Consider the following 22,949-nt stretch of genomic DNA (forward strand, 5'->3'; position numbering starts at 1 on the left):
TTATCACCAGTCATAGAGCTCAAATGGCCAAATAGATCAGAGGTGCTCTTCAGGCTGAAAATTTCTCAGATTGCTTCGTGCATCCCATGTTTAATCTTTGAAGGATGATGAGGCTTTTAGCATCCTTCATTTATTTTTACTTATAGAAAACCTAGTGAAATTAAACACTAGGGATCTTCACCACTGGGTGCTGAGTGTCTCTTGAAATTCAACTAATGTGCTAAGGTTTTTGGGCAGGGAATGGTCTGCTTTTCACATCAGCTTCTTAGTGCTCTAAATGGACAATAATAAGTGGGCAAGACTGAGACTTTGAGGGGAGTAGGCAGCTTAGGGAATTGGTAGTAAGAAAGAAGCTGAGGTCTAGAAAATTTGTATTGTTATTATACTATTATTATTGGGTTTGTTCTTTACTGTGGCAAAGATGCAATAAGGTCGGGGCTTTATAGGAACAATGAGGCAGTGACCTTTCCTTGGAAATCAGATCATATCAAATTACCCAGAACACAATGAGTGGCTGTAATAAAGAGCACGGAAGGAGTAGGGTAAGAAAATTAAAAATGGGAGCTCTAGGGTCATCCAGTGACTCCAGTGAATCACTTATAGACATAAAGACAGTTCAGCAGTCCTTTGAAAAGTGGGGGATTTACATATGAACTGATAACAAATTGCTTTTTGAGGCTTCACAGGAGTGAATCTCAGATGAGATGTGAAAGATGACAGGGAGGCAGAGAAAGGGATCAGAGCCAGAACTTCAGGGAAATGTGTACCTGAATAAATTAAATATTGCAGAGTAGCTTGTCGGACATTTTAGTAACAAATGGGATATCTGTCAGAGTACAGCTTTGAGCTGCTTTCTCACAGAATGAAACAACACTTGAAAAAAATCCTTTTCTCATTACTGCCATGTGGACCCAGGCAAAAACACCCCCCTCCTGAATCTCACAGGTTGGTAAATTAGCCTTGACAGCTCCACAGTTAAACAAAGTCAAAGCAATCACCAAGAATCAGTCAATAGACTTCATCTAGTGGTTACAGTGAAAGACTCAGAGCAACTGGAATTGTCTGTCAGTTCTGTCTGGAATTGTCCAATGACCCTACATGGATGGTCTTGCCTACATCGGTTGCCTGAGGTTCTCAGAAACCTCTTCTGGTCCTCCCAGCTCTGAGCCAAAGTGCTCTGTGACTTCAGGCTTGTTTTTGTTCTTAGTAAATATTTTTGTCTCAGATTCTTAGCTCTCATTTATATATGTTTGGAGAGTTTGGAATCCCACTTAGAGAGGAATGTTGATAGACTGGGCTTTTTTCTTTGGATTAAAGATTCAATGTTGACACAAACTGGCGAAGCCAAGTTTTTTTCTTTCCCAGGGTTGCTTAGCTCGGAGGTGGTTTGCTTTTCATATCATCCTCTTTCACATAAACCAAATAGAAAATACTACAAAAACCGGAAACATTAACCTATGAAAGTATAAAAAACAAAGTTTATTTACTCTGCAGAGCATGGATGGCATAGAAAGGCATGATTCTTGCCTCCAAGAGCTAACACATGCAATTAAGCAGATAATGTATAAGAGTAACTCAGTGGATAATCAGAGGTACTTCATCAAAGGTCAGCAGCACTGCTACCTGTGTTCAGGTTTTGTGCATAGTTGTGTGTGCTCGATTAACACTGACAGAGACTAACATTGACAACATCCACAGGAGACCAAGATTGCTAATTTCAATCTTAACTCGGTCTAAAAGGGCAGTAATAAAGCCTCAGGAATATTCCTAATTTCATGCACTTCCAGCATTTTCACTGTGTGTGATTCCTGATTCCTGATGTTTGAAAGACTCCAGCAAAAGCAAAGGTTGGAGGAATATTTCATGACCCTGTGGAAAGTGCTGAGACCTTGGTTGTTTTGTATGGGAGCTCAGGAGGTGTTTCTTTACCTGAGGAACATGGAGAATAATGAGGCATCCCCAGAGAAAACTGCTGCTATTCCTTCCTGAACTAAAAAAACCCCACATCTGTATGAAGCAGACAGCAGCTCACTCTTCAGCTCCACACACTCTCTTTAGGTCATTAGCTGAGATTGTTATCGAGGAGGGCAGCTAGATGAGGCTGCAGTGGTGGGTTTTTTGGTTACGAACACCTGAACCCAGAGTGCACTCATTTATCAGAGGATGGCAACAACAAATGTGTGAAGTGCTGAGCTGGATTTGAAGAGGCAGCACACAGATAAAAGCCTCCAGAAGCCCTTTGCAATTCCCTTAGTCATCCATTCCCACCGAAAGTTTCTCTTTTGAAGCTTCCAGGAAGCCTGGTGCAACCTTTGGTCGTCCTTTTGGTCCGAGCTCTTATCTGTGTAGTGCAGACCCGGCCTCTCTCTGCTCGTCCTACTCAAAAACAGTTGTTATGGGATAAACAAACCATATTTGCTGATGCACGTTCTCAGTTCTCTTATCAGCTGAACAACACGCTTCTCGTGCATGGCGGGTCAAACAAGCTGCTGGTCCAACTCCAAGAATTCCAGGGCAACTGCATCACGGCTCATTTTGAGCTTGCTCACAGCTCTGGACTGCAAGAAATCACAACCACGTGATGATAGAGCATTGTCTAGGACTGACCAAGAGTTTCTCAGTGTTACAAAGCGTATTTAGGTTGATGATTGCAGGCCTTAGGTCTTAGGTCTTTTTTACTGAGATATTAACATGATAAGCACTGCTTTGAGTAGCTGTCAAGATGCTGTCAGGATATGGTCAGACTGAAGACTATGTGTCTTATTGGAGAAGAATTTCAGCTTTATTGTGATTGTCTCTTTAAAATGTAAATAAATAAGTAAAGCATCTCTGGCTCAAAACTACTTCACAGCTGTCCTGAAATACATTGGTAAAGTTGTTTGAGATGAGACACGCATCTGAGGAGAGGAGAATACCAAACCTCTGTGAGCTTTTACCAACCAAGCCAAGAATTACAGCCCTGTGATGAGGAAACATCTCAGGAATCATATGAAAGATAGCTGGCACATTGGACTAAAAAAAGGGGCTAGTTCTCTTGGTCACGGCTTTAAAAGGTTATTCCTCTCTCAGCACCACAAAGCAACAGCTTTCCATCGCTCTAGTCACTCCTGTTACAGCATTCCTTCTTGCTACCCCTCCAGTTCCAGCATCTCCACAGAAATCAGTGCAGTCCATTCACCTTTGGTTATAGCTTTGCTATCTTACATCAACGTATAAATATAACCAGAATATGCCAGACAGAGAGCAGAAGTGATCACAGAGCACTTAGCAAAAGGTGTATTCAATTTTTTCATTAAAAAAAGAAATATCTCTACTCTGAAAATCTTTTCAAAAAAATCTAAATTTTTCATGCATTATCTGCTTTTCGCCCTGCAAAAAATTAAATATTTGAAAATTTACTTTTTAATAGAGAAGCAGTTTAACAGGAGCTTTTTGATCATCCCTTTGCTGTGGGTGAAGAACACAAGGGGCTTCAAGAGTTGCTTGAGTATTTCTACGCAGAGTGAAATGGTGGGTCAAACTCTGTGTTTGAAGAATACACCAGAGATGTCACCAAATGTGTTTATTTTAGCCGAAGTTCATGACTTTTTACCACCCAAGTGTAAATGTCTGCAGAGGCTGTTGAGTAATTACTGCTTGCAAGGCACTTGAAAATGTAACATGGTGTATACTCCTGCAAACTATGTTTAATTAACCATCAGAGATCTGCTGATTTATTAGAGACCTTTCCAAGATGTGCCTTCTCATTAGCCTGATACAAAGCAACCCACAGCAGGAGGGAACAACTTGCTTCAAACACGGTTCAACTTTCAGCCAGTTTAATTTTCATCCCATTGATAGACTTCTGAAACCTAATTTAATTATAGTTCCTTAAATGTTTTGTGATATCATATCTCAATCTCTCTGTTCTGTGTCTTTTTATGTGGTTTTTTTCAGTTGTTGTGGGACAGAGGAATAGATAATTTTTTTCAATGCCCATTAAAATTCTCTTTGCCTGCATTGCAGTATATGCTCTATAAAAGAGATGAACCTGCTGCAAGTGAAATAAGCTGATGCTGCACTGTCTTTTCAGAGCAACAAAAATCTTTATAGATTATTTTCCCATGTGTCATGAATCTCCTTCCAAAGCCTTAAGCCACTGATACCAATTAATAAACTTAACAGTCTCATTTTCAATTCACACCCAGGCCACACAAAGCGGATGCTCACCCTGGCAGATGCTTGAAAGCTTTGCCTTTCAGAGATAAAATGTTACCTTGTGTGTGATAGGGGTGTTAAGGTGGGGGTGATTCAGGAGCAGAAAGACCTGTTAAAGTGCAGCACCTGAGGCCTTCTTGTTTTCTGAATTTACAGTCTGAGGCTGGCAGTCGTATAAATGAGTGATGCTCTCTGATGTTCTCTTCCAAGGCAGCTACAAAATTGGCGGGGAGTCTTGGGTTTTGTGCTGATGTGTCCAGAATTCAAATAATTTGATTCTTGGGTATAATGACAATTGGAGGTAGAGTATTACCTTGAGAAAAGAGAGGGGAGAGACAGCTTCTGGATCCTGTATTGAATTAACAACCGATTCCCATTTACTCTCTCCCCTGAAAACTCCATTATACAGGGCTCTTATTGCCCTTATTCAAGGGCAGGGAATTAAAAAAGTGATATGGATGGTAATGCTCCCATCTTCCTACCATGACATTGAATAATAGGGACAAAGAAGGAAATCTTGACAGATGATACGCCTTTTAAAATACTGCTGATAGTGAAAACACAGGAAGGATGGTGCATTTGAATATCAGCAATGAAGTCATAGTCAGATTTTTGTGTTTTTTGCTCATGAGTTCAAGTCATCTTTGCTTTTATTTTTGCTGTGGTTTTTCGAATATTTTATCTTCTTGTTATTCCAGTTCCTTACTCTAAGGAGCATAACTGAGGTGAGGACAGAGGTGAAGCGTTGGTTACACTAATTCCAGGAGAAATCTGCTCTCTCTCTCCTCCTGGATTCGAAGAGCAAGAGTTGGGAACCTGGTAGGGAAAAGTCCACCAGCAGACGGATATAATTATACAGTTAGAGCATTGTTACTGCTCAAGAGGAGGCTCTTCTTCTTTCCAGTTCAGCCTAAGCTTTCTGAAGTTACACAGACTGCATCACACTGGTGGTCTTAGAACAAAATAAGGATAATCACTGTGGACCCTTCAACATCCTTGCTTTACAAATACATTCATTTAGGTTTAAAAAAATGTATTTTGCTCTTTGAACTACACCTTACACAAAATGAGCATATTTGCATTAGGAAATCTTAAAAATTTTATGGAATAATTGACAATATCTCTGTTCTACAAGTGGGTAATTGAGAAATAGAATATTTAACTATGACAAAAGTCACACAGGGAACACCTTCTGAGGTGAGAACAAAATACAGATCTTGGTCTAGTTCGTGTAAAATCACGAAGCCTCCCTGAACTATTCACACTCTTAGCTGATCTCAGCCCAGATGTTAACGAGGCTCCTTACACTAAATTTTTGGTCAAACCTCTTTGTGAGGTGGAATCATGAAAATCAGCTCTGCAGCATGACCTAGTAAGGTTAGAAATGACGCTGGGAGGGGTTTAGGGAAAAAGTGTCAAAACCCTTACCTCTGTACTGATATCTGTTGATTCTGACCATGTCAGTGCTGTTGTTATATTGGTGTAACTCTGATTTTAGAGTCAGTGGTACCATCTTGCTGCAGGAGAGCAGGATGTAGCTCAAAACCTCTTGAGAGCAACTCTGAGAAGCCAAACCATGGCTTGCTTTGTCGAAGGGAAGCTCATTTTATCTCCCACTGCCCCTCACCAGTCAGTACTATCAGCAGATGCCAACCTGTCATCTGGGTACATGCACCAAGCCATGTAAATTAATTAATTAATTAATTAGTTTAGACTTTTTTTCTAGCTGGATCTAAGATTTGCAAGGAGCCATTGTGAATGAAGAGAGCTGATAGCTGAATTTTCCTCCTGCACATCTCTTTCTTTCCTCTAGTGGCAATTTAGGCTCGTAATTATAATTCCAACCAGCTGCCTGTGGCCTCCAGAGGTCAGCATATCACTGGAGAAGAGCTCAGTCACAGCGTCCTCAAACTGTACTTTTCAATGATTTCATTATGTATAGTTTCCACTTTCACTAGTAATAAGATTTAAGAGTTTTGTCCCCAATGCTTGTTGTGGCAACAAAATCAAGAAACGTCAAATGAGCTCTCAGAATATCCATTGTAAAATGCAAAGTGTTGTCATTGATCTATGCTGCCACATGGATGGGAGATCCCTTAAGTGACAAATTTATTGAAAATAATCAAATTGATACACATAGGTATGGGTGTTATTCCTGATGTGTTAGTTCTGATGGGGGGAATGGACATGCTAAGCGTCTTCTAAGTGGATAGGACTTGTTCAGTTCTGTCAAAAGCTTTAAATTTTAGTGTATTTGAGCACAACTTGCAGTTCTAGTGATACCTATTTCAAAAAGGGTAACATATAACCAGAAAAACAGAAAGAGATGAGAAACAGAGATTGTCAGAGGTGTGAAACAGCTTTCATGCAAGAAGGAATTTAGACTATTTATCCTAGAGAAAACAAGTTGGAGGAAATATGATACCACAGAATCGTAGAATGGTTTGGGTTGGAAGGGACCTCAAAGATCACCCAGTTCCAACTCCCTGCCATGGGCAGGGACACCTTCCACTAGACCAGGTTGCTCCGAGCCCCAACAAGAAAATAAATAATACAACCAAAAATCCAACCCAACTCAAAAAAAAAAAAAAGAAAAGGAATAACAACACTCAATTCTTCCATTATTTTTATTAAAGCTGCAGAGTCTTACTACACACAACGAATATTTTATTGATATAATCTAAGTTAATAAAATAGTTGAACAACTCTTTAGATTTATATTTGTATAGAAATGATCTGGGGAACATCTCATCTCAAAACAGCAGTGCCCAAAAACAACTATTCGGCAGGATTTTTTAAAAGAAGAGTTTGGGACTAGAGGATGCACTGTTCATTCCCAAAGGAAAAACAAAAAATCATGCAAAAATAACCCCCACTCTCTTCCTGCTTTCTTTCCCATCCAAAGTGGAAGGCCATGTGGAATGACCACGTCAGGGATGGTTCTTTTCTTCCAGTATTCCTCCTCACACCTAATTTGGGAGATGTAGTCTAAACTTAATTAATTAAAACAAGACAAAAAGAAAATTTAATTGCACAATCCTAGTCTGCAGGTGATGACATCATAACATCTCTTTACAGAAGTCCCTACTCTTTCCCAGTTGGGAGAATTGGTTATGGAGTTGTGTTTGTCCCCGTGGCTGTTGTCAGTTACTGTCCATGTGGTCACCACAAGTCAGTCTATCTACTATTGCTTTGCTCTCCCTCCTTCACCTATGTGTAGTTTACATTCTACGTGGCGCTGCCTGCAAAGGGCCGACTCTGTGGTGTTTCCCCCCATTTTAAATTCCACAGCTCCAGTGTCATCTCCTCACTGCAGCTGGGCACTGGCATCGCCCGCGAGATGTCTGTGACAGACTCTGAGACACGTCCTTGCTAGATCATCCCATTGATCTTAGTCCACTCGTAGATGTCCTGTTCACACACTATGTCTGAGTTGATGAGGAGGTATCTGTCCCCGACACAGAAGTGTTTCTGGCAGGCAGCGCATTTGAAGCATTCCAGGTGATACACCTTGTCCTTCACCCTCATGGTCATCTCGTAGGCCCGGATTCGCTTGTCGCAGGAGGCGCAGAGCCCGTCCTGGCCGAAGAGCCTGGAACAACATGGCAGAGGAGTGAGCAGAGTTCCTTTGCTGGGAGGTGGGAAAAACCAAATCAAAACAAGGACACAACCCCAGTGCCTCGAGCCATTAGTTATAGCAGTGCGGAGTTAGAAAAACTTGGAAAAGACCAGGAAAGCTGCCAAGCAGAGCTGGAAACTTCGCAACACCAAAAACTGAAGCAGAAAATCCAAGGTCCTCACCTGCTTTCAGTATCATGGAAGCAGAGTATGATTTGGGTTGGAAGGAACTGTAAAGTCCATGCAGTTCCAACCCCTGCCATGGGCAGGGACACCTTCCACTAGACCAGGTTGCTCCAACCCCTATCCAACTTGGCTGTAGACACTTCCAGGGATGGGGCAGGCACAACTTCTCTTGGCAACCTGTGCCAGGGCCTCACCACCCTCACAGGGAAGGATTTCTTCTCATATCCAATCTAAATCTCCTCAAATCTATCAATATAATTTACTTCTCTGATCAATGACCTTATCCTGAATTGCTGAGCACATCAGGAGGAGGTTCCCCAGAATATTGCACAAAGTTGTGCCCTGCTAATACTTCCACTTCTGTAACTGACAAATTACCTTTCCATGGATAAATGTTGCTTGTCTTCAGCTGTGCTTTGTAGTTTAGGGAAAGGATTAAAGGGAAAGAACATAATTTCTTTCATCTACCAGGAGATGTCACTGTTCGCTTCTGCCCAACAAAAGTAATGCTAAGGTTACACAAAGGTTGCCAAATTTTTCATTAACGGGGGAAGATATTATCTGTTGCATTATTAAATAAATGGATTGAATTTCACTGCAAGGAAATGCATTGATTTTATTGCCATAATTCCTGTTGCTTCCATTTTAAGATGAAAAGTATTCGGGGAGTCTAATTAACACTGGATCACTGCTGGATTTACAAGTGGTCCCATTAGCAGAACTTAGTCCTTACTTTCAGCTTAGCAAAATTCCCATCAGCAAAGCTCAGGGACAGCATAATTAGGGAGTCCACTGAGATTTTGGTATAGTTTTTATTGGCAGGTAAATCAGCCTTCAGTGAAATAGCTGGAAAAATACCATTAAATATCATTATTCTGTTCCCTGACATGTTAGGGATCCATTAGAAGAAATGGAACACAACCAGAAGAAATGGAACACATTTTATTTGTACTCAAGAATGTAAAGATCCTTTGTTACCAATTTTTATGAAATATCTTAATCTCCAACTAATCCTTCTACTTACAAATTTTGGGAAAAACTGACAGGCAGAGGGTTATCAACGAAAATACTCAAACAAGTAACAACACTGACCCTGTGGGGTTCACCTGGAGCTGTGGGGTTATGTCTGTGCAGCCCACAAGATGCCAACAACCCCAAGTCCTAGGAGCTCTTACTATGTTCTTCACATTATCAAATAATTCTGATTTATCCACCACGTGTAGCAATGCTTTTGTTTCCATTAAAAAATGCCTTTTTTTAAACAAGATTTTAAAGACTTAACTGTAAACAACTCCAAGTTTTTTATCTAACCAACACAGATAACCTTTGGATTTATCTATAAGTTACTGAAGAATCCCAGCAATACCATAAAGCATCTGGACATGAAACCCAAAATTATGAAGACAGGCTGAGAGAGCTGGGGGTTTCAGCCTGGAGAAGAGACGGCTCTGGGGAGACCTTATAACACCTACCAGTGCCTAAAGGGGCTCCAAGAGAGCTGGAGAAGGACTTTGGACAAGGGTTTGAAGTGCCAGGACAAGGGGGAATGGCTTCACACTGACAGAGGGTGGGTTTAAATTAAATATTGGCAAGGAATTCTTCCCTGTGAGGGTGGTGAGGCCCTGGCACAGGATGCCCAGAGAAGCTGTGGCTGCCCCATCCCTGGAAGTTCTGGACGGGGCTTGGAGCAACCTGGTCTAGTGGAAGGTGTCCCTGCTTGTGGCAGGGGGTTGGAACAAGATGATCTTTAAGATCCCTTCCAACCCCAACTGTTCTGGGATTCTACAAGTATGATACGAGTCCACATCTCAAACCTGAGCTGTGTCACACCCCCGGATGCTGTCGGGCCTTAAGAGCAATTAAAAATCAATTCCTTATTCCTCGCTGTACTCACTAAATGAACAAGCAAAGCTGAAATGTGAAGGAGAGGGCTGAGGGTGTGAGGAGTGGGTTGTGTACCTGAGATAGTCCCTCCTGCAGAGTTTTCTGCCCAGTTTGTAGTAGAGGCGTCTCCCCACCTCGCCGAGCCTGCAGCCACAGAGGTCGCAGCTCAGACAGTCCTCGTGCCAGTACTGGTCGATGGCCTTCAGGAAATACCGGTCCCCAATGTTCTGCTGGCACCCTCCACATGTCAGCAGAGAAGGGGGGATCTGGAGGACTTCATCCACTGGCTCCCTGAGGGAATGAGAGAATCATTGGAGTTGGAAAATCAACTCTGATCTGAAAGCATCTGTGTGAGAAGAAGGAAAAGCAAAATAAAACACATTGGAATAGGGATTATATCCTTGTTTTTATTCCATCTCACCAAGGGCTAAAGGACTAAAAAAGGCACCTGAGGGATTTTACACTTTCCATTGGGAAATGTAAATTTGAAGATTGAGTCTGAGGATGTCATTTCCCTGAACAGCATGAAATGAATAAACGCAACAGATGAGACCAGTGCCGAACTGGTTTGAGATTCACTGCTGGTTTTAATAGAGACAGAATTTTACCTCATGTTAGTGCAGGACTTCTTTTTTGCCTTAGCCAAGGACATGAATCCACTGGGATGGGTCTCTATACTCAAGAAATTATTTGGAATTACACATTAGACACACAAATCTTTATTGTGATATTATCATTGACTATTCAGGACCTTATGCTGTTGCTTTTTTAAAAAGCTCTGAAATCTAAGATGGTTCTGGTAATACCTGGGGATAAAGCAAGAATTTTCTTCAAAACTATTTTCTTAAGGAATTCTCTTCTTTGTCTTTTTGGGTAATTTTACAACTTAAGAGAAGGAAAAAAAAAAGAACAGCAAAAAAATTCAAAGGAAGGTGCCTGAGCTCAGTTCTGTAAGGTTTTGGCTTCACTCAAACCCCATGGAAGTCACTAAAAAACCTATTGGATCCATTCTCTAAGCACTTGCTTAATTTCAAACCTGTGGGAAGTAGAGTGGACCCCCAAATTTTTCCATGCTATTGGTTTCTTGCTCTAAAACAGAGTCCCTCAGCAATTTGTTTCTGTCACTGGTCTGTCCTCCCTTGGGCTGGTGGGGGCAGAGGAGACCTACACTGATGGAGAAGGAGCTGGCTGCTCACAGTTTCCAACAGGCAACAGGAAAAAATTATATTACTCCTGCTTATTTACTGGATCAGCAGTTTTCTGGGCAAAAATTACTTTCTTCAGCAGGGAGGAATGACCTCTGGTCAAGAACTTCTGGGCTGAGAAAGTGATCCTGCAGTTTTTATTTAGGCAAGCTGAGCCCTGAGATATTATCTGGTTATATTCTGCTCTGGTTTTCACTCTTCTAAGTTTAAACTGCTGTGCCCTGCAAGTTGTGTGGTAACATCCCTCTCCTGCCAGCTCTCTATCCTGTGAGTTTTCATTAAAAATCATGGGGAACTCATGATTAGGCCCTGGTTTTTCCAAATTTTTCCTTTTGGGCTCCATTACTCCCTTTCCTAATGTGTGGGCTCCATTCTGGCAACTCCTGAGAGCCTTCCAATAGGAAACACACATCATTATCCTTTATTATCCTTTATTTGAAACTTCAGATGCATCCCAAAATATTCCATCTGAGGGGTGTTTGGGAATCCCAAGCCAGGTTTCTTGGACAACCCTAAACTCCAGAACAGCCCAACGGATGTTTATGCAGAACAGCATTCCTGGTTTACACATTAAGCTTTTTGATGTCCATAGATTCCTAAGCCAGCACTTAAGTCACTAGAACACAAGGCAGGTAAATAAATAAAGATTTAAAAACTTTGTAGTTGAAAGCTGGACATCATTAGGAGCTTGGATTAGCATTTCTTAAAAATCAGCATAAAAGAAGAGAAAATGTAACATGTAAAACATCAGATGTGACATGGAATGAAGTGATTTAATCCCCAAAAGCAGCAGTTCCCATGTGTTCACTCAGGGCTCCAAGTAATGGCATTTTTAGTATCTCACAGGAAACAAACCATGAATGACTCAATTTACTCTGAGCGATGTTTGAAGTGTTATCTGCAAATGAAGATTTTATAATTTTTTTTTTTCTTCTCTCTTATCATGATTCCAAACAAGCCTAAGCTCAGTTATTAGCATGTGCAGGGCTGAAGTGACCCTGGGTCTGTGCTGAGCTCCCATCCCTGGGTGTGCAGGAGGGACGGGACAGCAGGAGCACAGCCCAAAAGCCTGGATCCGGGTACAGGAGCCAGTCCCTTCTCTGAGTGGGAAACCCTGCGAGGGAAATTCTCAACTCCTACATCCCGGCCATCAAGTCTTTCTCCATGCCCTTAGCAGAACACCCAGCCCCCACCAAAGCAGCTTCTACGAGCTCTTGCAAGTTGCATTATGAAAACGTGGAAGTTGGGCACCCGCAGATAAAAACAGCCCCGACCTTCCACTGATGGGCTGCAGCGAGCTGGGCAGACCAGGGATGGGGCACAGGGGGTCCCTAGGGATGGGGCAGGGAGGTTTCCCTCCCTGAAAAGCCTTCAGGCTTGGGAAGCGGGATGCTCTCCCTCTCTCCTAGCATCCCCAGCACCCAGGAGTGGGATGAGTGGTGCCTGGCGGGGTGTGTGTGTGTGTGTGTGTGCGTGTGTGTGTGGGTGTGTGTGTGTCTTGCGCCTCTCTGCTGTCGCTGCTGCTCTTTCCCACAACTCGGGGGGCTCTCCTCAACCACTCCCACGCCGCCAGCCCCGCGGGTCGGGGCAGCCTGAGCGCGGTGCCCGGTGTCCCCGATGCGGCTCCTCCGAGCATCCCCAGCACCGCGGGGAGGGATGAGCGGGTGGGAGATTCCCTGCCCGGGGCCGGGGGGGGTGCGTTTGCCTGCTCCCGGCTGCTCCGTCCCACAGCTCGGGGGGCTCTTCCCAACCTCCCCCAGATCATGAGCCCCGCGGGTCGGGGCATGCCGGCCGCCGGTGCTCGGTGTCGCCGGCGCGGCATCTCCAGCACTCCGGGGTGGGATGAGCGGGTGGGACATTCCCTGCCCGGGGTGGGGGGTGCGTCTGTCTGCTCCCGGCTGCTCCTTCCCACAACTTGGGGGGCTTTCCCCACCGCCAGCCCCGCGGGCCGGGCATCCCGGTGCGGTTCCAGTGCGGGGGCAGCGAGGAGCGAGGGCTGGTGCCGAAGCCCTGCGGGGCTGCCGGGCACACAATGCCAGTGGCGGCTCCGTCGGGGAGGACGGGGTGGCACCGGGAGCCTCTTGAGGAAGGATGGGCAGCGGAGATGGAGAGGGGGGAGGACCGGTCAGAAAAAGCGGCCACTTACTCGGAAGGATCGAGGCTTTTCCTCTCGATGGCCGATGACATTGGCAGGACCGGTTCCTTTGTGGCGTGCCGGTGGTGGGCTCTGCCCCCGCCGGCCGCGCACAGGGTGTCTGCCCGCGGAGCCTTGTCTCCAGCCGCGCTCCCTCGCCGGCCCGCGATGACATTCACAGGATTTCCTCCTGCAGCACCGACACACAGACACAAACAGGCGCTGGGGCTGCGCTCCGGCCCCGCACCTCCCTCCTCTCCCCCCCTCCACCCCCATCCCCGCACTGCCCCCGCCCGCAGCTCTGACCTCCCATCCCCGCCGCGCTCCCCCCGCGCCCCGGCCGGCGGGGCCGCTCCCGATCCCGCTCCCGCGGGCGGGGGGCGGCGGCCGCGGCCGCCACCGCGGCTGCTCCGCGCCCGGCGCTCGCTGCGGGCGGCGGGACCCGCAGCCCCGCGGGGTTATTACTGCGCCGTTCGGCCCCCGGGGCTCTGCTTTCATTTCCTTTTTCCTGATCGCGGTTCAAATACAATGGGAGGAAATCACGCTTTAAAGAGACAGATGCCCGTTTTCTTTAACTGCACCCCTGGGGGCTCGGCGGGGCGAGCGGCAGCGTCGCGGCTCGATGGGTTGTTTAAAGGGGCAGAACGGGGCTCTCCGGAGCCGGGGCTGCGGGCCGCCAAGGCTTTCTCCTCCCTTATTATTCCTTTGCTAACGCTGGCTGGGTGGGCAACCTGAAATCATCCCAAGGGCTGGGAAAAAATAAGCTCCTGGCTCTGTGCTCTGCCGCCTTCCCAGCCCCACACAGGACCAGAGCGACACTCACCATCCCTCTCCTCGCCCTCTCCTTCTCTTACATGTGTGTGCACATGCCTGCATGTGTTTGGACGGTGCTTTGAGATCCACATGTAAAGATCCCTAAGCATTATTTTCCCACCCAGAGTTCAAACTGCTCAGCTCAGTCGTGTTTCATTTATATCCCCCGAGTGAACGTTTGCGGGTGTTTGCCCCCCGCCATCCCCCAGTTCTTGTAACGTCCCCCAGTTCATTTGTTCATTTAACAAATTTATACCCTGACACCGTTTGATGTTAATGAGCGATAAAAGCCGGCGAGTACGAAGTATCGATCTGTAATTAATCACAGAGGAGCTAAAGATGGGAAAGTCTTGCCTGGATATCTCTGTTTTCCCTCCCACCCTTCCTCCTCTCCATCAGCACAGCACATCCCGGAAAGGACTGATTTACAGCGTCGGAGTGAAAACTATTACAGCAACTCGAGCCTTTCCCAGTCTCTGTGGCATTAGATACTGGCCCTTGCTGGAGGCAGACTTCTGCATGAGATGAACTGCTTGCCCTGTTAATTCCTTTAAAAACAGTAAGAAAATATCTATAATAAAGCACTAGACAGCAGTAGTAGAAACACTTTGCTTCTATTTTAATTCCCAGAAGAGAAATTCACTTGATGTCTATTTTTATGACTAGATTCTCGGGTTTTTTTCAGCTTTTTGGCAGCTGGGGATATGATATCTGCAATTTATTAATGAGCCAGATTCAAAGATTAATAATGTCAGCAGAAGGACTGTTATTCCTTTCAAGGGTCTTTGAACCAAGCTCTTGCAATACTTTAGAGCCATCACTGGTCATTAGAACACATCTTTCTAATTCTTTAAACACATTATCTCCAATGTATTTTAAGCTATTACAGCATGACAGTCACTCTTATTTCTGTTAAAGGAAAAGGCTCTTTTGTTAGGTTTTCACAGATGGGATTGAATTATATGATGACTATTTAATTTCTGCTGTATTTACCCTGTGATCAGAAAAGTAAAATATAAATCTTTCCAGAAGACTGAATATTTAAAATGCCCCAAAAAATCTGCCAGGAACTTTACTTGGTTTAAAAAAATCAGAAATTGAATTTAAAGGTGGCTCAAAAACATCCATAAGGACATCAAACATTAAAAAAAAATGAAGACATTCTATGAGCTTGGTTTCTTGCTTTGTGTCCAAGGTTTAATACAGTATAAACTCTGAAGCAAAATTTTCCTGGTGATTGGGGTATTCACATTCTGAATAACTCCTGATGGAATAATGTGAACAATTCCATGACACCAGTAAATGTTCTGCTTTCATGAGTTGTGCACAGACTACAGACATACTGGCCTGCTGCCTCCTTTCTATTATTTTTTCCAAATTCACAGGAAATTATTATATTTAAGAACTCTGTCCCTTAATGTATCTGAAAGAGATCAGCTGCTTCAAAAGTTTTGATGAGGGATGAAAACACCTAAGGAATTACTCAATTCCTCAGAAAAATAACATAAAGACTTACAATACACAGTGGCCAGTGATTATTGGAAAAAAACCAATTTTTAAGGATTTACAATTCCTTGCTTTAGTCAGACCACCTCCGATCTAATGAGATATTTCTCATATTCCTAGTTGAGCACACACATTGCTAGACAGACCAGGAACATTCTCTGCTTTGCCAGATTAATCCCTTGACTTGCAGAAAGTTTTTCTGTATAAAAAACAGTGGAGCAGCTTGAAATACAGAAGCTGAAGAGGAGAATTTTTATGTGTTTTATTTTTTTTCAGTCAGATCCAGAACAAATTTGGCTAGAATAAATCAGATCTTGAAGCACTGAATTTGTGATAGTGCTGGGATCATTCCATGGGCCTGAAAGCACTGCCTGTTTCCTCATCTAAAATAATTGTAATTAAACTGTGAGATTATTTCTTGTTTTCTCTCAGTCCTATGAAGGGGAGATACCAGGCAAAGTCATGAGCAAGAAAAGTGAAAAAAATCTGGATTTGCAGGCAAAAAGCCCAGCAAGCAGGTCCTCAGAATGCTGACCAAGAGCTGCATCTTCTAATAGTTCTGAGAAACAAAAACATGGGACAATTCATTTTCATTTATTGGTTTACATATACTAAACTCTTGCTCTGGACAGTGAAATTTGGCATTTCCAGCTGAGGACTTTCTGTCCCACCAGAACAGATGACCAATAATCATGAGCAACTTCTTTTCTTCGCCTTGAGCAAGTCCCCTAATACCTCTTTGCCTCAATTTTCCCATCTGCAAATGTTTACTTTCCTCAGCAGAATTGGCTGTTGATTTACTTTTGCGTCCCGCTGAATAACAGTTCACAAAGACAAAGCGTTATTCACCCCTGGAGTTGGTGGTGCCGACATTTCCTGCCCAGGGACAAAAAGACTTGCACTATTTTTAGTCAGGGCTTTTCTTTCCATTGTCCCTTTCTCTGTGAAGCTGGATTTCCAGTGGTTTTTAGTGTAGCTTTGTGTGTGTGTGTGTGTGTGTGTGTGTTCATTGATTGAAAGTCCTAAGGGGATGAGTTTTGGTTTTCAAATAACTTTTATTAACAAAGATCATGCTATAGGCTAATTATTGGAGCATGGCTGAGGTCAAATCTGCTGTTAGAAACTACATTTAGCATTCAGTGGAATAATGTGCCTCAAAGAAGTCAGCTGGACTTTTCTAGATGTTTCTCACAGAAGATGTTTCTCACAGTTTAATGTAAATGTAAATGTTTAATGTAAAACTGCATTATTTCTATGAGTGGTGTAATTTAAAGAAAGAGCCCAGTGTGCCTGTTTCACAGCCCTCTTGGACTCTGAGTATTTTCAGCTTGGTTTTGGAAGGCCATAGTATCATCATCATCATCATACAGTCTCAGGTTGTTCCTACCTTTTTTCTTTAGCATATCCCAGCTTTATTCCCCCTATGGCTTATGGATATTACTGAGATATTTCAGGTCAGCCTCATTTAGAGAAGTCTGTGTTCAGTAAGATTAACTTTGCTGCCCTCAATAGCCAGTAATGCTGGTTGCCTAAAAATGCAGTTTATGAAGATTGAAGTCTCTGCATAGACAGAAGAATTAAATCTCAGTGATGGTGGCCTAGATTTTCTGGTAATGCTTTCTAGGGGAGAGAAAACTCAGGACCATGACTAAAGGGTGAACAATTAACATGAGAGGTGGCAGAAGGGAATAAGGATTTCTGTAATTTGGGCTGTATTCTGCTGCTGACCCACCATGTGGTGTTTGAATAATCGCTGCTCCACTCCAATCCTCAATTTACCTATTTGCAAAATCCTCCTCTTCTCCACTACACACTGGACTGAAGCCTTGACATGCCTGCCCTTCAGATAAGACTGGAGAAATGGAAATTTTGGGTTGGTTTGAGTGTTCTGAGCACAACTTTGACCTTGCAGAACAGTTGGGACCTTGTCTCTGCTAACGAATACAGAATATTTGGAGGAGAAAATTGGGGTTGGGTCTAGATGTTCTTCAAATTCCCTTCCACCCAAACCACTCTGCAATTCCACGATTCCATGAATATAAACCAGGACATTTGAATGTGCCACTGGAGAATCAAACCTGTATCAATAGTTACTCATATCACCACCATGGCATATTAATGGCATGAAAAGCACTACATAATTCAAAGGCAAAAAAATATGTATTTATTCCCTTTTCATGTATCCTTTTCTTTCTCAATTGCTTTTTCAGCCAGTGAGTTCTGGTCTGGTCTGTGTGCTCTCCTCAAGTGCTGTTTCGATGTTGTTGGTTTTTTCATATCAAGAACTCCTCGTCATTATCCTAATAATTAGAACATTTTCTAAGCTCCCTAGGGACAGGGTAGCAAGGATAAGGAGCTGTCCTTGAGCGATGACCACATGCGCTGACTTGAATGCACTTGGGAGCCTTTCGGTAAAGTGTGACTCAGAGAGCTTACAGACTCCTGACCAAGGACACACTTCTCTTTTTGGGGCTTAACCTTTTCTTTGAACTGGAAGAAAACAAACCAGAACAATAAAAACCACACTCAGGGTGAGGTTTGCCCTGGCACTCTGAGGTCCAGACGTTAGATAAGAATCCTGCTGCATAAGGAGGTTTGAACAGTTACAAAGTTCTGTTTTGTTTTGCCTTATTTTCTTCCATGGGCAACAAAGATGAGAAAAAAACACCCAGCCCCTCACTGTGTTTATAGCTGAGAGAAATCTCCAACTACAGATCACATCAGGGATGATGAAAAGTAAGTTACAGGCAGTCAGATGAAGGGATATTTCACTGCAAAAATGTGAAAGGTTCCCCCTCCCCATTTCCTCTCTCTTCTTTTATTGATTTCTCTTGCTGCCATCGAGCCCTTGCTGCCTTGCACACAAGCCATATCCAATTAGCCTGTCATGGTTTTCATAAGGCTCCTGCTCTACAGCACAGTCCTTTCAAGTAATTTCCCCTTTTTCCATGGTAAATACTCTCTGCTATGCTGGTGCATGGGAATGACCCCGGTAGGGCACTGGGGATAGTTTGGACTTTGGTATTAAACATCTCATCCCAAGCCATTCATGTCAGAGGAGAGACATATCTGAACTGAAATGGGCTTTGAGTTGGATCCACAAATACTTTCAGTTTAGAAAAATAAATGGTGACTGGGAAAGCAATTCCCTCAGGGAACATTTCACAGGGAGACAGAGACAACCAGAAACTGTAGCTCAGGCTGTCCTGTTTATACATACAGACACACATATATGTATATATAATTATATGTTTATGTAATTATACATATGGATGCATTTTTACATGTTTTTCTATGTTATATGTATATAATTATGCATTTGTGTCTGTTGTCTGTTAGTAAACACACAGAGGCACATACAGACTTGCAGGTCATCTAGTTTAATCTTTTGCTGCTTTCCAAGCTGTTTCCCAAACAAAAGTAGCTTTTCCAGATTCCCACTGGCTCCAGCCAACACACTCCTTTGTGTTATCTCCTGAGAGAGTCACCAGGTAGATGCAGAAACCTTGGCACTAATCAGCAAGATTACTAGGAAGTCTGACATCGTTCCAGGAACCTAGCAGTCCTCCTGTTCCCCTTTGTAGTGTTGTTATTTCTGCTTTTAATTCCTTTTGGGGCTTCAACAAGAAATAAAGCAATCTTCCCTAATTAAGCACATTAGGAGCTAACGAGAAAGTCTGGTGTCACCTCGTTCACACCAACTGCTGAATCAGTGAGACTGAGTGGCTGTGCCATTCCATTGCACAGGCAGACCCCCAAAAACACATGGACTGGGGATTGGATAACCAGTGGAACGGTTTGGGTTGGAAGGGACTTTAAAGTCCATCTCATTCCAATCCCCTGCCATGCGCGATAACATGACACAAATAATGGCCAAGCATTATTGGACTAGATGGTGGACCTTCGGAAAAAGAGCCAGAAATAAAACAGTCAGAAATAAAACAAACAGCTCAATTCACTGTTGTCACACCAGTTCAAATTAAAACTGCAGCACAGAGGAGCCACATTCACCCCTCTGTTTCAGAAGCTTGAGCTCAGCTTCAAACCTTACCACCTATTTTCCCACATTCCCTTTAGAAATTCATCTGATGCTTCACGCTGGAGTCTGTCCAAGCTTCATCCATAGACCTGTGTGCTGGACCACTTCATATTCCCTAATCCACCCCCTTCACTGGCCCACCTTCAGCAGGTCTGCTGATGCTCCAACGAAATTTCATCACCTGGGAGTGTCTGATGCATCCTTTAAATTGATTTTTATTTTTTTCCTACCTAACAAGGCTCTGTCCCAGGCATAGCAGCCACCTAATTACTAACCTTGACCTTGGGGAAAAAAAACCCAGCAGAGTGTGTTTAATAACAACTCCAGTGAGCTGAGGCAGCTTTACAATTATGTTGCATAATGTAGTCATGAGGAGAGGGTTACCAGGGAGATAATGGTAAACATCAGCCTTAATTCTGTCTGAAAAATAATTGGAGTGGTCTCCTTTTGTGGCTGGGGTAGAGGAGAAAATTGGACGGGTACATTTCCCGTTCCTGCAGATGTTAGTAGAACATGCTGCACTCCATCACTGACCAATTATTAGCTGGCTCTGAATGCCATGGGTATGAGTTGTCTGGCTTTCTCCCCATGCACGCGAATCTGTGGATAAGTATCATTTCCAGGGAGAAAACAGCATTGGTTGCAGCAAAATTGGTGTCTTTCCATTCTGTTACTACATCTCCTCTTCACAGTGGCCCCATCAAGCTGTTTACTGTAGTATTCATCAATGCTGACACATTTTTAAAATATAGAGCCTTTGTGACCTTGTCCATGAGGGTTGAAGTTATCCTGGTGCAATCCTTATGCCTTCAGTGGGCTGCCGAGTGTGATCCAGGAGGGAATCTACTGTGCCTTGTCCCACCTCCTCGCCCTCTGCACCAGCCATGGCTCTGGAGCGCCTGGCTCACCTCTGGAGCACCTGCACAGCTGTTGGCAGAGCCATCTCCTTGCTCTGGCCAGACGTGGAGGAGTCAGGTGTGAGCCCAAGGGGGAGTGATGGGATGCTGAGAGGTTTGCTGGCAGAGAATTTCACACTGTCCCACTGCTGAAGCTCTGCATGGACCTGGTACCACAGGAAACACGATTGGGGCCATTCTCAGGTAGAAATACACCCAGAAGAAGAACAGACATTGTGCTCTAGAATGCACCATTCGCTGGAGCTCTTCCCTTTTGGGACCTTTCCGCTGATGCCACAACCCAGATTATCACCAGGAAGATGCAGCTTCTCTTCCTGGTCATCAAGAACAACAGCAAAGCCTGGACATGCTTTCCTGCATTTTCTGCCTGCACCTCCGGCCAGATGCCTCTCAACCTGCCTGTACTACAGCTCTCTCCCAGACATTTTAGGCAGCGAGCTCTTCAGCCTTTATTTATATTTAGAGCAGGCATTTAATTCCACAACCACAGGGGCTGAGCGCACTCAAATTAATTTGTGGTTTCAATTCCCCTTTGACTCAGTTGTGGAGTTACCTGAGCACAGTGACAGACAGGTGTAATAACTCTTATCACAGAGGTATCAGCCAGCCTTCCATGGAGGTCCAAGGGTGGAATTATTCAGCATCTCCTGTTAATATTTAAGTGAAGGCAGTACTAGACAGCTGTCTGTGTTTTTCGGTGTGAAGTTTCTGTCAACTCTGCTGCTGCTTTGCAGTGCCTTTGGAGAAGCAGGGGCTAGTCCTGGTGGATTCTTGCTGGATCCCAGAGGATCTAGGCTGATGGATCTCAGCAGGTAGAACTGAGAGCGCTGATGCCTACCTCGTACAAAGCAAAAGAACTGGAGGAGCAGTAGGAAAATTTATGGGGAAATCTAATGATTTCCAGTGCTTGTGGCTCTTGCACCTCCCATCTTCTGTGGCTTGTGTGGGGATGAAATTAGATGATTTTGAATGTCCCTTCCAACCCAAAACATTCCATGATTCTATGATTCCAGGCAATTTGGGAGCTCGAGGACACAGGCACCTTGTTTTGGCAGAGCAGCCAGGCCAACCACTTCTGATTTCTTCTGATTCCACTCAAACAGTGTCATCTCTGCTTTCCACCACCACAGCCAAGCTCAGCACCACTGAGCTCTGCTGGTTGTGAGACCCCAGCCCTGCTGGGCTCGGCCCACGTCCAGCACTGCCACACTGCCCCTCTCCACTGCTCAGCAGAGCCCTCTTGATGTCAAGCCACACTTGTTGGCACAAACACATCCTTTCGAGCTTCTTTCTTCTACCCAATTAGAAGGCTGTCAGCAGCATGGCCATCACTCCTCCTGCAGCTTCTGACAAGCCTGGACACTGCTATGCTGCTGCTGAAGATTAAAGAAGTCTCTCCTTTGTGTTATCCAGCAGCTGTGTGCCCGCCAGAAACTAATTCCCCTTCCCAATGGATGTGAGTGTGGAACAGATAATAGGCTCTGCAAGCCTGTCTCCTTGTGAAAAGGAACACACACCCTAAAGAACTGAGTTGTCTAATATACATTTCTCCCCCGTTTCCCTTTTCACCAAATTGCATTTCCTGAAAATTGGAGATTTGGGAGGGGTGGAGGTGCTTTCTAGTAGTTACAGCAGGAATTCTCAATTTTTAATGAATCATTTAGCAGTGATAGGGATGGTGTTCACTCTCTGCTCCCCACATCCTCTGAAACCAAGGAATGGGTGGGTGTGTGATGCTTTCACTTCCATTTTGCTGTTTCAGAGTTGCTCTGGGCTGGTAACAACAGCCCCTTGTTATGCTCCAAGGGCTCTTTGGTGTGAAATGGCTTGAATGACAATGCTGTACATTAACTTTACCACCAAACATAAAGATTACTGGGCAGTACAAAAGAAATGTTGCTTTAATCTCCTGCAGCAGAACAGAGGAGCTCAGATTTGGCAGAAGGAGTGATGGTCTGGGGGGGGGGACTCGATCTCAACAGCATTCCAGGCTACTCCTGAGGCTGCACTTGGCCCATTAACTTCCAAATTCTGACTGCATTACATGGTAAACCTGACTGATGGAATATGGAAAGCTAAAACACAACTAAAATAATTGATCACGCTTAAATTCCATCAAACTCCCCAAGAATTGGAACGAGTATGCACAGAGTACTCAAAACTCATAAATTCATTTAGCATCAGATAAAGTCCACCTATTTCCACTGGTGTAAATACGGAGTAATTCCACTGAAGCACAGAATATGTAAGGTCAGTGGAGTTGACTAGCATTAAACTGGCATCGTTGAGAATCATTTTTTAGCTATAAAGAATGAAAGATAAATGCTCTTTGAATTCATGACCCTGCTGTGAAAATGAAATACAAGATGTGGCAACTCTTTGAAACTGATAGAAATGTCTCCGTCTCAGATCTTCCTCTGTTAATCAAAACAAGGCACTGTAATCAGCCC

The 22,949-nt window shown here is 44.0% G+C and overlaps 1 protein-coding gene across 1 annotated transcript; it reads right to left on the reverse strand.

Moving 5' to 3' along the window:
• Nucleotides 1-6,808: 6,808 nt before the first annotated feature.
• LMO2 (LIM domain only 2) lies at nt 6,809-13,673 on the reverse strand. The gene is made up of 4 exons (XM_032692413.1): nt 13,531-13,673; nt 13,237-13,414; nt 9,961-10,176; nt 6,809-7,789 (listed from the first exon to the last, which is right to left on the reverse strand). The coding sequence occupies exons 1-4, from the start codon at nt 13,535-13,537 to the stop codon at nt 7,570-7,572; spliced, it is 621 nt and encodes a 206-aa protein (XP_032548304.1). The 5' UTR covers nt 13,538-13,673; the 3' UTR covers nt 6,809-7,569.
• Nucleotides 13,674-22,949: the final 9,276 nt, after the last annotated feature.

Source organism: Chiroxiphia lanceolata, chromosome 6, assembly GCF_009829145.1.
Source record: "Chiroxiphia lanceolata isolate bChiLan1 chromosome 6, bChiLan1.pri, whole genome shotgun sequence".
Classification (NCBI taxonomy): Eukaryota; Metazoa; Chordata; class Aves; order Passeriformes; family Pipridae; genus Chiroxiphia; species Chiroxiphia lanceolata.

Coding starts and splice junctions, on each gene's coding strand:
- LMO2 (XM_032692413.1), bottom strand. Junction 10,177..13,236: donor AAAAGCCTCGATCCTTCCGA/GTAAGTGGCCGC, acceptor TCATTCCCTCAG/GGAGCCAGTGGATGAAGTCC. Junction 7,790..9,960: donor TGCAGGAGGGACTATCTCAG/GTACACAACCCA, acceptor ATGTTGTTCCAG/GCTCTTCGGCCAGGACGGGC.